Source organism: Lynx canadensis, chromosome B1 (genome assembly GCF_007474595.2).
Source record: "Lynx canadensis isolate LIC74 chromosome B1, mLynCan4.pri.v2, whole genome shotgun sequence".
NCBI classification, from domain to species: domain Eukaryota; kingdom Metazoa; phylum Chordata; class Mammalia; order Carnivora; family Felidae; genus Lynx; species Lynx canadensis.
The window spans coordinates 7,450,775-7,466,552 of record NC_044306.2 but is presented as its reverse complement, the minus strand read 5'-3'; the positions used below and the strand labels follow the sequence as shown (position 1 = coordinate 7,466,552).

General features: G+C 38.0%; 1 protein-coding gene across 2 annotated transcripts in view; it reads right to left on the bottom strand.

The window, feature by feature from the left end:
* The window catches only part of WDR17 (WD repeat domain 17), an 87,044-nt gene that overhangs the window by 13,075 nt on the left and 58,191 nt on the right, over positions 1–15,778 (bottom strand). The window contains exons 14-23 of one of the 2 annotated variants that reach the window (XM_032592798.1): positions 15,323–15,472; positions 15,105–15,235; positions 14,677–14,802; positions 13,506–13,661; positions 10,645–10,709; positions 7,564–7,696; positions 6,693–6,784; positions 5,539–5,638; positions 4,581–4,720; positions 2,093–2,113 (exon numbers count right to left, since the gene is read on the bottom strand). In XM_032592798.1, the coding sequence (XP_032448689.1) occupies positions 2,093–2,113; positions 4,581–4,720; positions 5,539–5,638; positions 6,693–6,784; positions 7,564–7,696; positions 10,645–10,709; positions 13,506–13,661; positions 14,677–14,802; positions 15,105–15,235; positions 15,323–15,472 (1,114 nt within the window). The remainder of the gene's footprint in view (positions 1–2,092; positions 2,114–4,580; positions 4,721–5,538; positions 5,639–6,692; positions 6,785–7,563; positions 7,697–10,644; positions 10,710–13,505; positions 13,662–14,676; positions 14,803–15,104; positions 15,236–15,322; positions 15,473–15,778) is intronic. The other variant, XM_032592799.1, reaches the window with a different exon arrangement.

Below are 15,778 nucleotides of genomic sequence, written 5' to 3'. Positions count from 1 at the left end.
TGATTCAACAAGGAAAGAATCTAAAAATAACATTTAGAACTATTTCAAAGGAAGAAAACTCTGATACTTCCTTTGGTTTTCTACTAACATAAAAAATACTAATTTTCTACTTAATTATAAAAGACCTCCAAACGTGGATGACAGATAAACCAAAGGGCATGAAGGAAAAATGTATTAAGAAATTTCTATAATTTTGTAAAAATCTTAAATCTGTATATATTTGCAATTAATTTGCTATTACAGAATTATTCTCTAAGCAAACTAAGCAGTATTAGATATGTTCTGTGGAGTGAATTATGAAGCAAGCTTTGTGAAGGCTACTTTTCATCAGCTTTTGTTATGGCCGCAACCACAGCTGGATTAAGCCAGTCTTTAAAACCAGTAGAATACTGACTGGGGCGCCTGGTGGCTCAGTTGGATGCATCCGACTTTGGCTCAGGTCATAAATCTCATGGTTTGTGAGGTTGAGCCCCATGTCAGGCTCAGAGCCTGGAGCCTGCTTCAGATTCTGTGTCTCCCTCTCTCTCTGCTCCTTCCCCACTCGTGCTCTGTCTCTGTCTCTCAAAAATGAATAAACATAAAAAAAAAAAAACAAAAGAACACTTAGATATTTTAAGTTTCGAATTTCAGGTGTTTTGCATCTCTTAAACTTTACGTGGAAATCAAAGATAGAAATGCAGTTTCCTGATTTACTTTTTTAAAGATTCAATGAAAGGAATAAATCACTTAAAAATAAGGTATTTTAGGGACGCTTGGGTGGCTCAGTTGGTTGAGCGACTGACTCTTGATTTCGGCTCAAGTCATGATTCCAGGGTCATGGGATAGAGCTGCATGGCAAGCCCCAAGGTGGGGTGCCATGGTTGGCGTGGAGCCTGCTTAAGATTCTCTCTCTCTCCCTCTGCCCCTCCCGAGCTCATGCCCACTCTCGCTCCTGGTCTCTCTCTAAAATAAAAATAATTTTAAAAATAAAAAATAAAAAAGAAGGTATATTAAAGCGTCATGTGTCATATTTAACGGCTTTACGTTAAAAATGTTCTGTATGATATCCTCTTTAAAAATCATTAGGTGAAGAGTTTTTCGTTGAATACTGTTGCACAACTGAGAAAACACTAATTTTTAATGATTCAAGATGTTATTATCCACTTTTCAAGAAACTGATATAAAACACATTCAGCATAACTTGAGAATAGGCAATATTTCAAATGTGAGTTTCTGAAAGGCTGGACTTCAGAGAGTAAAATCTTCCTTCACCTTCTTTGTGAAGCCTTCAGTAAAATGTACATTGATCATTTATGTGAATAAATTATTTTTAAAACATTAAGAGGTGTGTAATCAAGAATACAGTGAGCATGGAACAGGAAGAGAGACAATTTATGTGTATCAAATACTGTATCATCATTGAACAGGTAAGTCTTTGAGTGTTTTTCCAAGTCTCAAATTAGGGTAATTCATCTGCTCTAAGAAGTTTCAATGCTTATGCTTCCTGATACCGACATTTAATAGCAGTATTTGATAATGTCCATGAGAATACAGAAATTAACATTTGTTTTTACAGTACATAAACTAGATGCGTAAATTCTATTCAAACTTCTATGAACTACAGACAAAAGTCTGACCTTCTTGCTGTAGAATTATATCCTGATACACTGAAGTTTGCAGCAATGCTAATTTTCTTCTCCTTTTAGTGTAACTTACCATTTACTGAAACTTCCATTTACCAATGGGGAAAATGTATATACATGTAACAATACAGACCTACTGAATAATCTAAACTCTCAAATTTCATTGTCAGAACAGGCATTTTCACTTGTTTAGCTGAGTTATTGACTACTATTTTGTATTGTAGAAAGTCACAATTCATTTATGACACAAATTTTAATATAAAACCGTGAGAGATTTTGTACCTACACTACAAGAAGTGTTGTCACTTTGTAGTTAGGTTTTATATGTTATAAATTCTATAAATGAATTGTTATTCCGCAAAACAATGAAGCAAGAACAGATAATGATCATTTACTATAGAGTTAATATTCTAAAACTGAAATAAAATATGAATATTTTTATTAAATGTTTTTATAAAACTAGACAGTACCTGTATCCAACAGATGGAAAGCTAGAAAGAAAATTATTTTAAATATGAATACCATGTATATGCAGTGAGAACCAGGAAAAAGGAGACTTTTACCAGCAAATGTAAAACAGGGAAGGGCACTTGTCTTACAAAATTGTGAACATTCCTTCCAAATTATCAACTATGTTTTTATTTAAACTTTTGGAGCCTTATTCATAGGGCTTACGGATTTCCCCTGGAAATAAACCTGATGAGCATTACATATTTCAAAATTTGAACTTTATCCAAGTTTCTGGTGCATGTATCTATGGATATATAAAGGAAACTTCTTAGGGGCATTACGAGGAAATAGAAGTTTGTCTTATATTAAAAGCAACTAAGACATGTAGTCAGTTGAAAGATTTTTTAAACCTCACCTAAATTTAATTTCTACTTGTTTTGCTACTTTTTACCTTTACCAAAAAAACCCAAAAAACAAAAAACAACTTAATCACATTTTATTTAGATTACACGATGACCTCCAGCAGGGAGTCCGTCACCTTTGTGAATAAATAATCTACGTGAAACTCATGCTTTGGGATAAGGTCTAAGGCAAGTCACAGTATGCAACTGACCGTTACTGTTCCTGACAGACACAGACCTGGGTACTAAGGATGGGGGGCATTACACACACATAAGTCATAAGTCTAAGGTCAATGGTGGGGTGCTGCCACATTTGGGTTGGGGGAAGGACCTCTTGTGGCTGTAAGACACGGGAATAAATGATAAAAACTCTGAGATTCCCGATTCCCTATGAAGCCCCCAGATCCAGAAAGAAAGGGAAAACGGGAAGTGTTGCTGTGTTTCTGAGCTAGCCACAGACGAAGGGGGCCACATGGCTTGATAGCTGAAAAGACCGGAGACCTGTGTTGCTCCCCACGTTCACATATTGAAACTTAATCCCCAATGCAATGGTATTTGGAAGTGGGGCCGCTGGGAGGTGATTAGGCCCTGAGGGCTGAGCCCTGAACGGTATTGGTGCCTTGTAAAAGAGGCCACAGAGAGCTAGCTCGACCCTTCCGCACAGGAACAAAGGGAGAGGATGGCTGATTAGGACCCAGGAAGCCGGCTCTCATCAGACACCAAATCTGCCAGCGCCTTGATCTTAGACTTCTCACCCTCCAGAACTGTGAGAAATACATTTCTGTCATTTGTAAGCCACCCAGTCTGTGACACTTTGTCACAGCAGCCTGAACTGACAAAGACCGTAGCTAAGTATAAACTTCGGAGCCAGTTTACAGAACGTTGAATCTTGGCTCCACCACTTATTGAGGCCAGAGGCAAAGCAGTATCTATCGTGAGTGAATCATTACATGTAAAGTGCTTACCACAGAGCTTGGCACACAGTACAGAAGGGTTAGTTAGCTGTCGTTATTCTTAATGTTATTACTGTCTGTGGGATTCGACAGTAGAGTCTGTACAGCTCCATTTTACGAGTGGTGTGTGTGTGTGTGTGTATGTGTGTGTGTGTGTGTGTGTGTGTGTGCACGCACACACGTGAACTGGGCGTGCGGTGGGAAGAGGTGAAAGGCCCGATTAACAAGTTTATTTAGAAACTCCTTAAGGTTTTAAGTGCTTTAGGGAAGGAGAAGATGAATGTCTGAAATCATCTTTATTCAACAAACAACTCTTGAGTGTCAGCCTCGTATCTTTGCTAAAGATGCTCCATAATGAAGGACTATCTGCCCAAAGATCAGGGCTCTGCAGACGGGGGTGAGAACTGCTTAGACCTGGACTTCCAGGTCACCCCAGGGACTTTCCAGGGTCTATTTCTTAGAGGACTGTCCACGTCTGGGGAAATGGCCTGTTCCAAGTCTCCAGCTAAACTATGTTATTATGCTCCATTAGAAAAGTGACCTTATTTTGCAAACCTTAAACTAAGACACAAGGTCTGACAAGAATGAGTGTAGATATGCAGAATCTGAAATGTGGAAATGTGTGGTCCTGATTATCTTAAGCAGTGCACATTTATTCACGATGTTCTGTGCACTCGAAATAATACCGAGTTACGAGGGGACTGCTTCAGAATGGGCCACGGTAGATTTCACTCCAAACCAGGGCAGTTCCCACGATTACTTCATTATCATAGCCCTGTTTCCTCCCACAATCTTTCTCTTTCAATCAAAAAGGAGATGCTAGGCGCTTGGGTAGCTCAGTCAGTTGAGTCTGACTCTTGGTTTCGGCTCAGGTCATGATCTCATGGTTCATGAGTCTGAGCCCCACTTTGGGCTCTGTGTTGACAGCTTGTAACCTGCTTGGGATTCTCTCTCCTTCTCTCTCTCTCTGCCCTTCCCTGATCACATGCTCTCTCTCTCTCTCAAAAATAAATAAATATTAAGAAATTAAATTAAGTTAAAAAAATTGAAAAGGAGATGCTGTATTCTCTCAAAACACATCAAATGCAAGTTAAAATATTTTAAAAATGTATTCCATTCCTATAAAATTATTCTTCGAATTTAGAAATTCTTACCATGGTGGAATCATCATGCATTTTCTCGCCAGCAATTCCAGGGCATAGTGGGTTGTGGGTGCAGCAGGCTCTCCGAGCACTGTGCCCACACTGACGGCCAACTCCAGTTCATTTCCACGAATCAGGTATGCCATAGCAAGCTTACCCAATAAGAAAATAATTCCTTCAGTTTCATAGATGCTGGATTGGATCATCTTTCCCCGCCAAGCTCATAAAGTAGATAAAGCAGTATTAACCTATAATCAATTATTCTTAAAAATACTGAATGTAATATTCCTATAAAGTACTTATGTAAGTATAAATGCAATTTCCAGATGGAAAAGCTTATCTGATAAAGGGACATACAGGGAATTTTTATAAGGTCAGAATTTAAGTTTAGAACCCTTGATAATAGTTTTTTAATGAATTAATAACAGTTTGTCTGCTATATCCTCATGTCCTTCCATGTCTCTATCACAAAACAATGCCAATTCTTAGAAGATTCATCAACAGTGTGCAATGATTATCAATGATCCCTTAAATCTACTGTATCTAAGGATACATGCAAAACAGAATCCATCTTTACTATACATTTTTCTTACTAGATTAGAGGGTCAAATAGAAAATACCTTAAAAACATCACTTTTGAAGATTATACTAACGTATACTTAAAAATAAGTGCTTCTAGAAGTCAAGTATTCTGAATCCCTGAGATTTTTCCCTTCACCACACTATTTCTTCTCATATCAGATGAAATACTTAGAGTCAGGTTGTTACAAATATGAACCTTGTGATAAAAATGAATTGGAAATAAGATTTCATAGTCTGTAGAGTTTATGTGTGCTTCTGAGGCACGGTAGCTCAGGCTTGGTAAGCACGCAAAATCAGATCTTGCACAGGAGTTGCCATATTTTTTCCACTCAAACACCATGATGCACCTTAAGAGCTTTCCATTTACATAAACCAATGTGAAATGTACCTCAGTATTATCTACGGCTAGCTGGCAACATGCAGCTAACACTGCGCGACCATCCTGAAAATACCATTCCGCTAGTTCTTCACTGACTTTGTGCAGGAGTCTAGAAAAGAGAAAGAGTATGTAGTCTATATAAACAGAAGGATTCCGTCATAAAATGAACTAACGCCCTTTTAGAACAAGCTTATTAAGGGATCACATAGGATTTAATTTGGTATCTTTGATTCAGGTATAAAGTCTGATCTTTGGGAAAGAAAAATCAGGAAAGCTGTTTTTCTTAGCAAACAAATTAGTATGTATGGCATGCCCCCACCCCAAATGTCAGAATAAAAGTCTCATTTTCAAAATTTGCCATCCTACATTGAATAATTCACAACTCAGCTATAGGGACAGTTAACTGCAGAAGAATTACAGGCTGAACTGAAACTTTTCAACATTTAGATGGTGACCACAATATGGGTAGGGTATGTTAGATCTTTAAAATGTCGAGTTTAGATATGGCAGAGAATAGCAGCAAAGAATCAGGAAGGAGTATGCTGGTCCTAACACATCATTTGCTTAACATTTTATGACCCTTTTTTACTTGAAAAGCATCCTAAAAGTTTAAATATCCAATTTTTTAAAGCAATAATAGGAGCCAATAATGAGGCATGGGAAAGTAGATTATTAGATTTTAAAAAGGGCAAAAGGCTGAAGAATTCTAACTTCCATTTCTTTTAAAAAATGTGTATTTGGATTTCTTCTTTAAAAGGAGTCTAAATTTTATTCCCAACACTAATTCTGGTGTCTTGGGATGATGTCATCTACAATGACTTTACAGTGAAACATTAATAAACAGCCCTCCTTATTTTTACTGCGTCTCCTCCCTAAACAAGGTTGATGTTTTGAACTATTTCGGTGCTTTATCTGCAATCTCTCTACTGAAATACATGCTGCCTCTCTGAAAGCCACACAAAAGGCTTGCAGGCTGCACGTGCATGCCTGACACTGCCCTGTTCACCCAGAGACCCTGGGATGGAGCAGGACTGAGGCGAGAATCAAAGTGAGACAGCCCAGCCCCTGTGCATGGAGAAGGGTGAAGCGCATGGGTCTTAAAACCCCCTAAGGGGAAGCCAACCCTGAAAATACTGATCCCACACAAAGGATAAAGTGCTCACTCATGACAGTCTTCCTTGTAGATATCATCAGGATATGAAGATCCTTTAGGTGTGGAAACATGTACGGTCTGCATGTTTCCCTCACAAGCAGCCTGGAATTTAATAAAATCTTTAATTAATTTTTAGCTAATTGTTGACAGCTGCCCAATTTCTAAATATTATTTTGATCAAAGTGCAGTTGACCCTCTAACAATATGGGTTTGAACTGCACAGGTCCACTTATATGCAGATCTTTTCCAATAAATACAGGACGGTAAATGTACTTTCTCTTCCTCATGATTTCCTTAATAACACTTTCTTTTCGCTAGCTCACTTTAATGTCAGAACACGATATATAATACATGTAATGTGCAAAATATGTGTTAATCAACTGCTCATGTTATTGGTAAAGTTTCTGGTCAACAGTAGACTATTAGTACTTAAGTTTTGGGGGAGTCAAAAGTTATAGGAGGATCTCTGGGTGGGGGTTCAGTGCCCCTAACCCTGTGCTGTTCAAGGATCAACTGCTTATTTAAATCATGTTTAAAATTTATACAATTTGGAGGTACCCTCAGAATTTGAAAAAGAATGTGGACTCCATTTGTATCAACACAAAGCTTCAAGTGCATGGTTACTAGAAATAGTTGTTCACCCACATATAACATTCAGCAGCATACAAAAGTCCAGGGATGCCTGAATGTCTAAAATACGTGCAGTGTGACCAGGGCATAGAAAGTGTGACCGTACTGCAGACAGAGAAGGTTGGGAGGTGGGCAGGAGCCAGGCCATCTGACTGTCGATCACGGGAAGGCAGGTGTGATCAGTCAGCACAGTCTTCCTTCCACAGGCCCTCCCGCCAGGGTAGGTGGCCTGTGTGATCATGTACTGGTACCTGTGCAACAAGCAGAGCTTCTGTAAGCTGACCTCTTGACATAAAAAAATTCACTAATTTTTTCACATCTCCAATGGCGATGCAGTATGGAATGACATCATCCTTATCTTCCTGGATTAACTGATCAGCTCTCCTAATAAAACAAGAACAGCTTTCTTTATAATATACCAATTTCAAGGTTCTCAGTTGGACTCAGATTTTCTGAAATATCTAAAGCAGCCAAATATCCAAAATATGTGGCAGATTTCCTAAAACCCTTCTGCATATCACTTTTCTAAAAGCTTCAGATTTTATAATCAAATCAGATATGGAAGACAAAAGTTTTCTGCAATAAATAAAATAGATAACCTACTTTCTCTTAAAACACTACATATTTTCATATTTTAAAAGCACTGAACATATTAGGTCTTAAAAATGAATAGAGCTTATCTATTAAAGTGAGCAATATATTTTCTGAAAATAAGTTGTAAACTAGATGTGTGATGGGATATCTACTTTCAATTGGATTAATAAATACGTGCGTGTCTACTGCATTAAAGACAGAATTTTAAACGTTTTAGGGAGCACAACAATGAATGCAAACCCTTTAAATGCAAGTAACTTGAAATCATTAAAAAAGAGAAGAGTATAAATACTGACAATAAAATATAGAATACTATGAGCACCCCAAGCAAGGCAGTTTACAAAAACAAAAAGTTCCTGATACGTGAGGGGAAAATAGGATCCTGATCTTGGAGATTACCAAGAATCTACTTGTGTCTGCCTCTGTCTCTCTGTATCCTATGTTTCTCTTTTCCTAAATAAGTCCCAAGTAGTTTCCCAGTGACCAACCAAATTAAATTAACTCTTAATATATAGCCTCAGGTTTGTTGAAAACTAATCTGTGGGCACCTGGATGGCGCAGTTGGTTAAGTGTCTGACCTGATTTTGGCTCAGGTCATGATCTTGCAGTTTCGTGAGTTCCAGCCCTGCATCGGGCGCTAGGCTGACAGTGCAGAGCCTGCCTGGGATTCTCTCTCTCTCTCTCTCTCTCTGCCTCTCCCTGACTCATGCTCTCTGTCTCAAAATAAATGAATTTAAAAAAAAGAGAACACTAATCTGGCATATTTAATATATGCTGGCATTTGCATTAAACTACATTTCAATCGCCAATCTCTGGGTTGGTGTAGCACAGTTTTTGTTTGCCCAGCTCACTGTTAACAATCTCCAATCTACAGGGTCACTGGAATTCTCCCCAATACCTGTGTTTTCAACCATTGTGACACTGATTTCTTTGTTATAGGAGTAATAATATCCCCTTCTAAGGAACTAGGACTGAGAAATGGCCAATCTCTCTGAATGGCTGCATCTATACAACATAAATTTAGGAGCCGTGAGGAGACCATTTTCTGGCCACCATGTGAATTAAGGAGTAGAGAAAAGCAGGTGTTGGTTTCCAAAGATATCTGAAACAGTTTTTGCTGAGGTTGAAACACAATTGTTTTGTGAAAGAAACAGTGTCTGCTAACACGACTTTATTAAAGATTTCGGGGGTTGGGGGGGAAGATAACATTCACAAGTGTGCAGTGAGGGTACAGGAACTTGGAATTATTTGGGATTTTTAGAACTTAAGACAGGGAGCCCACAGCCAGCCTGCTGATGCACTTATTGCTGGGAAAACAGGTGCCAGGGAACGGTCTACTTTCCAACGGCAAATGTGTTCATTAGTCCTTCTGCATTTCATGCATAGCCTCAGGCAGATTTTTATTTATACATGTGAGTTGCAGTTGAATTTGCTTCTAAATCATGTCTCGTGGAAGAAAAATCAAACTTTTTCATTTTTAAGGCCAGAATCAAGGGAATTAGTCATGAAATAGTAGTCTACAGGCCTAGCACAGTGCTAGACACATAGTGAGCACTAAAAAAATAAATATTCCCTGAATGACTAGAATAGGGAACAGTCTTAAGCTGTGAGTTGAAATGTGTCTGCCCAAAACACGTTTACTGAAGGACCAACCACGGTCTCTACAAATGTAACCTTATTTGGAAAGAGGGTCTTTGCTAATGTAATCAGTAAAGAGGGAGTTAAACTGGTTGAGGGTAGACCTTCAATCTGCTATGACTGGTGTCCTCCAAGAAAGAAGGGAATGTGCACACAGACACACAGGGAGTAAGGCACCGTGAGAAGAAAGCAGGGGTTTGAGTGGTGCACCCATGACTCAGTGAAGGCCGACGACTGCCAGTAACCACCAGAAGCTGGAGAAAACACGTGGAACAGATTCTTTCTCAAAGACCTCAGTAGGAACCAGTCCTCCCGACAAGTGGATATTGGCCTTCTAGCCTCCGGGCTGTGAGAATAAATTTCTGTGGGTCTAAAGCCAACCAGTTTATAATACTTTGTTACAGGGGCCATAGGAAACCAACACATCTCAGAAAGAGGCTTCACCAGTGCCTCCCTCGTATTCACGGACGGGAGACGGCAGGGATTGGTGGCCAAAGAGAACTGAGATTATTTACAGAAGAAGTACTCTGTGAACTTTAGGAAACCTTCAGAAAATCTTACCACCTATATTTCAGTAGCAATATATTATCCAATAAGTATGTTTACTCATCTGTCAATCCCTCCATTGACATGGAGAATCCGCCTTCCACTGTCTTTCTCAGATGCCAGGTCAAACAGAAGAACACCAAGTGACTTGTAACCAATTCATTTAATTTACGGCATTAGCAGACATAAAACTCAGCTGTTTTTATTTTATTTTTTTTTAATTTTTTTTTTCAACATTTATTTATTTTTGGGACAGAGAGAGACAGAGCATGAACGGGGGAGGGGCAGAGAGAGAGGGAGACACAGAATCGGAAACAGGCTCCAGGCTCCGAGCCATCAGCCCAGAGCCCGACGCGGGGCTCGAACTCACGGACCGTGAGATCATGACCTGGCTGAAGTCGGACACTTAACCGACTGCGCCACCCAGGCGCCCCAAAACTCAGCTGTTTTTAAAGACAACCTAAGACTAGAAAATTTCAAAAGCTACTATTTATATATTGCTTCCATTTTAACATATTTTAAAACATCTATTTGGACACAGACTCTGTGCTTACCTCTGCATTAATTTCTTCCAGTATTTCACAGACACCCCCGGTGCGACTGACAAGGCCTTGTCCCACTAGAACAGAAAACAAGAAAGGCAAAGTGTATTTTGACTGTACTAACTCTTAACTTTTTTTTTTTTTAACGAACTCACATTTTTAATAGGAGTTTTTCGTGTGTTTTTAGGGTGTTTAGATTTCCAGGAATATTTCTGAATTCTATCCCATTCCACAGAGTATAAATATTACATTTTAAAATAAAGTAAAATACGTAAATTGTATTATTCAGCAACGAAAATCCCAAGCCTAGACAGGGGGCAGTGGGAGGGGAGAGGAATAGTACTACCTAAGTGTGTAGTTTAAAAAACATAGTACCTCCCCTTCTGACACAACACCAGAGTAATCTGTTCTACGGTAATCTATGTCCTATGTTCAAAATAATACACACTGAAATTCTTCTGTTTAAAAAATATGACATTTATTTCTATTTTTATTCTTTGTTTTTTTATACATTTTATTTATTGTCATATCTTTCTTTATAGTTGATAAACTGATCTTCGTATTTTAATTTTTTTAACGTTTATTCATTTTTGAGAGACGGAGGCAGAGCACGAGTGGGTGACAGGCAGAGAGAGAGGGAGACACAGACTCTGAAGCAGGCTCCAGGCTCTGAGCTGGCAGCACAGAGCCCATCACGGGGCTCTAGGTCACGAAGCTTGAGATTGTGACCTGAGCTGAAGTTGGACACTTAACCAACTGAGCCACCCAGGCATCCCTGATCTTCATATTTTAAAAATTAGACTGTTATTAAAGATCATAGTTCAATCAAGGCAAGTGAGACAATTATATGGAAAACATAGACTTCACTGAACTCATGTCTAGAAGGGAAGTGAGGGTGAAGAATTCTGAATATCACAACATGGATCTAAACTTCATCTTAATTAAGGCTCTCCCAAACAGAATTCTACTACAATTATGGCTAGAAGATTGGTAATTAGCCTGAAAATAATAGGTTAAATTTTAAATAGGTAAATGTTTTTTGTTTTTATTTAAATTCCAGTTAGTTAACATAGAGTATAAAATTAGTTTTGGGTGTACAAAATAGCAACTTTTTAATACTACATTATTTGTAGTCATGTTTCCTTTTTATTTAAGTTTATTTTTATTTGAGAGAGAGAGAGCAAGCGGGGATGGAGAGAGGAAGAGAGAGACAAAATACCAAGCAGGCTCCACACTATCAGTGCAGAGCCAGAATGGGGGCTCAAAACTCATGAACCATGAGATCACGACCTGAGCTAAGTCAAGAGTCAAACGCTTAACTGACTGAGTCACCCAGGAACCCCTGTCGTCATGTTACCTTTTTAGAAAAATGTAACCTAAATTATGCTTTTAGGGAAAATTTGTCTTTATTATAGTAGAGGCAAATGCAAGAAACAAGTTAAAATGTAGATTAAATGAACTTTGAAATCATCAAGCCTTTTCTATAAAAACATGTCCTGTAAATGGAGAGATGAACTGTTTTCCTAATCTCACAGAATTAATCTCAAAGAATCAGAAACTACAGAAGGAGCATATTGTGAAGCGCTCCAAAGACATCTGTATTTCTTAAGGATTGGAAGGACAGTGTTTTGGATCGTTAAGAACCCTGATGACCTTGCACAACAAAATTCTCAAGCTCCACAAGCGGACACTGTGAAAGTATCTTTAAATGTGAATTAAATATAGCTTTAAAAAATATATACCCAAATATAAAACTCAGGAAGATGAAGAATTTGTATTCTACCAAAATTTATTTATTCTTTTTCTTCTTGAATTTGATCAATACTCTAACAGTGTCTTGCTAGAAAGGTAACCTTTAAGCCAAACCTCTATTTCTTTAGAAGTAAAATTTTTATACTGCTCCTGAACACTTTATAGTTTGCAATGTGTTTTCAGTAACATTTTAAAATGACATTTTGTTTTAGGTCAAGCAGTAATTCATTATTTGTTTCTAGTGTATAGGGGAATAAAAAGGCAAGTTAAATTTAATTTTGATATATTTTAATGTAACTTTATTGTTCAGTTTTACTTTATATTATTTAATAGTACACTTAATAGTATTTTGTAATTATAAAATAACTAACTTAGAGCTTTTCATCAACTATGAAATGAATCCCTGCCGTTTTTTTGGGGGGAGGGGAGGGTTGGGAGAATTTTTGTTGAACAATGTAGACATTCAGAAAAACAAAAAGCTCCAAAAATTTTCACAAACTGAAAACAATCAAGTAACCACAGCCAGATCAAGAAACAGAAACCCCTTCTCCTTCTTGTCTTAGTTTGTTTGCCACCCACTTTCCAAAAATAACCACTACCCTAACTTTAATAGGATAGATTTATCTTAACCTTTTTCTTGAAAACTCTGTTTTGCTGAATCAGTCCTCTAACTCAGGATGTGCCCTAGGACCATAATTCACCAGAAAATCCTCAGTGACAACCCTTCTTGTGGCCAGTGTGGGGTTTAGTCACAACAAATCGTATTAGTGAGGGGAGCCCAATGTGAGCAAATGAGCCAACATGGGTATTTTTTTAGATATCAAAGGGAATCAAAGATCCTACCCCAGGGCAGTGGTTCTCAGGCTTCAGGCATGTGAAGAACCTGAAGGGCTTATAAAAGCACAGGTCGTGGGGCTACATCCCTGCAGTTTCTGATTCTGTAGGTGTGGACTGGGAAATACACGTCTAACCCATTCCCGAGTAATGCTGATGCTGCTGGCCTGGGAAATCTCACTCTGGTAAGTACTGTTCTCAGGCACACTACCTGAGATAAGCTTAATATTTAGTCTTCCACCAATACTTAGAAAACTTTGTTAAACTCATTGATTTTAGCACATTACCTCTCCAAGTTCAACCATAAGTTCACAGTATCTCTGAATTTGTCCTAATCTCAAATGTATCTCTGCAGCCTCCTTCAGTCTTTCCTCTTTAGTAGGCACACCAATACCACCACCAAATTTAGACATCTTGACTGTTGTTAATTCTTGGGCTTCAGACTGGTTAAAAAGAAAACAAAATGTTCTAAATTTTGTTACACAAGAGCTGATGATAAAAGATGATTATAATAGCATTACATGGGCACATATTTTAAAAGCAGATAGCAATGGAAATTAGGTATTTTTAAAAATCAATACTTTTTCTCTATAAAACATGATACCTCTTTCACCTTAATATTTTGATGTGTGTGGGGAGTAAAGAGTAGATGTGTCTGGTATGGGGTAGAGAAAGGCTAAATCCCACTGTCCTTAAAACTTAGCAGCTGTTATGGTTAGATACAAGTCCAGGGGCCAAAAAGTAGTGAATGATAGAGTGATATGTAACTGGTGAAAACATATATGAAAAATCTCAAAAATTAAAAGTGACAGGCTCACTCTCTAGGCTCTCCTACTGTCAGGTGGTAAGAGTTGTAGTGGGTAGGTGTCGTTTGTGATCAAGGCGCTCCTTTATGAAAATAACTGTTCCGTATGACCTTTCCATCCACATCTCTGGAATGGTTCTCCTCACCGACAGTTGAGTTAACCGCGGATATTTCATTGCAAATATAAAAGCTATTTCCTCTTTCAGGTCCCAGGAGTGGTCTGTTTGTATGATATATCACTCCAGGGATAAGGTCACTGATAATTTCGAAATGAAATTCATTAAGAGCTATAATATGGCCAGTTTTGATAAAACGTATCCGAGAATACAGTGTATTCAGCCTCTGAGACTAAAATCAGACGGGTCCACACATCATGGTCACCTGGTAACAGGGTAAGGGTAACACCACTTCAGGTGGTGCCAAGTGACTTTGAAGAATTACACGAGATTCAACCTATAGAAACCGTGGCTGCCTTAATCTGGTCTCAAATAATTCATAGTCTCATGATCGGTTTTTACTATATATGTTCTCAGTGGTTACTCATTTTACTTTACTAACTCTATGTAAATTTTGAAAAATAATGTTTATATTTCAACAGTGAAAAGGCAAAAATAATTTGGGCTTGAGTACATGATCCTGACATACATACTTACCGTTCTAAATTTAATCAGATGTTTCAAATGCATTATTCCTTTACAGTAGTTCTGAGGGAGCAAGCTATCGTCCTGTCCTTTTACCACAGCAACTAAGTTCCATAAGTTGTCACTGCCACCTGGAGGCTAAAAGGTTGATACAGAAAAACCAAAGATACAAGGATGAATTAAAAACCACACGGAACTTTGCATCTTCACAAACACAACGAAGGCATATTTAAATTGAAAGATTAACAAAATTATAACTATGCTTTATCTCATTTATCGTTTCTGGTTTCCATTTGTTTTCTTATTCTGTACGAGGTATGTTCAGAGGGACCCACTGAGTTGGGATGATATGAGCAAATACGTGATAACTTGAGGACAATAGTTGTCATGACTTGTTTAGACTACAGGGAAAATGTTCACCTAATTCCTATAATACTCACTGATAAACACTCTGAAAACCATCTTAGCTTCTTTGCTCGAGGATTACCAGTTAGCTTCTCTATTTCGTGTTTAATATCTCTTGATACTTTACCACACAATAGAGGGGGAGTGCCTTGTTCCACAGCATGATCTAAAGAACAGACATAATTCAGTGAGAAAGGATTGCTTAGAAGATAGTATTGAAAAATAAAATCTAATGCATGCATATTGGCAATACCAATGTTCCCGATAATTTCTTCCCAAGATCTGTCTGCCAGAATATTTATTGGTAAAGGAGCGATTAAAGGTGTTAATGACCAGAGTCTCACTGTAGAGTCACGGGAACAAGATGCCATGGTGAAGGGGCGGCTGGGATGGCATGTTAACCCTGATGGAAAAAAAGAAACCTACTTTAACTAAAGTAAACAGTGAAAAATACTTTTCATCTGTATGTATCTCATAAAACTTCTACAGAATTGAAGTTATAAAGGAGTGTTTTAAGACAGCATTTCTATTTTGGCTGAAAATGATACAAGAATATAAGAAATTATTTAGCATAGTCTATTAATATGGATACAAAATTGAATAATGATTAGCAAACGGTCCTGGATGAAAATGTTGAAATTACATTTCGGGTGGTTCAGCAGCAAGCATACTATCACGCCAATGGAATACATGGTAATGGTAATGGTAA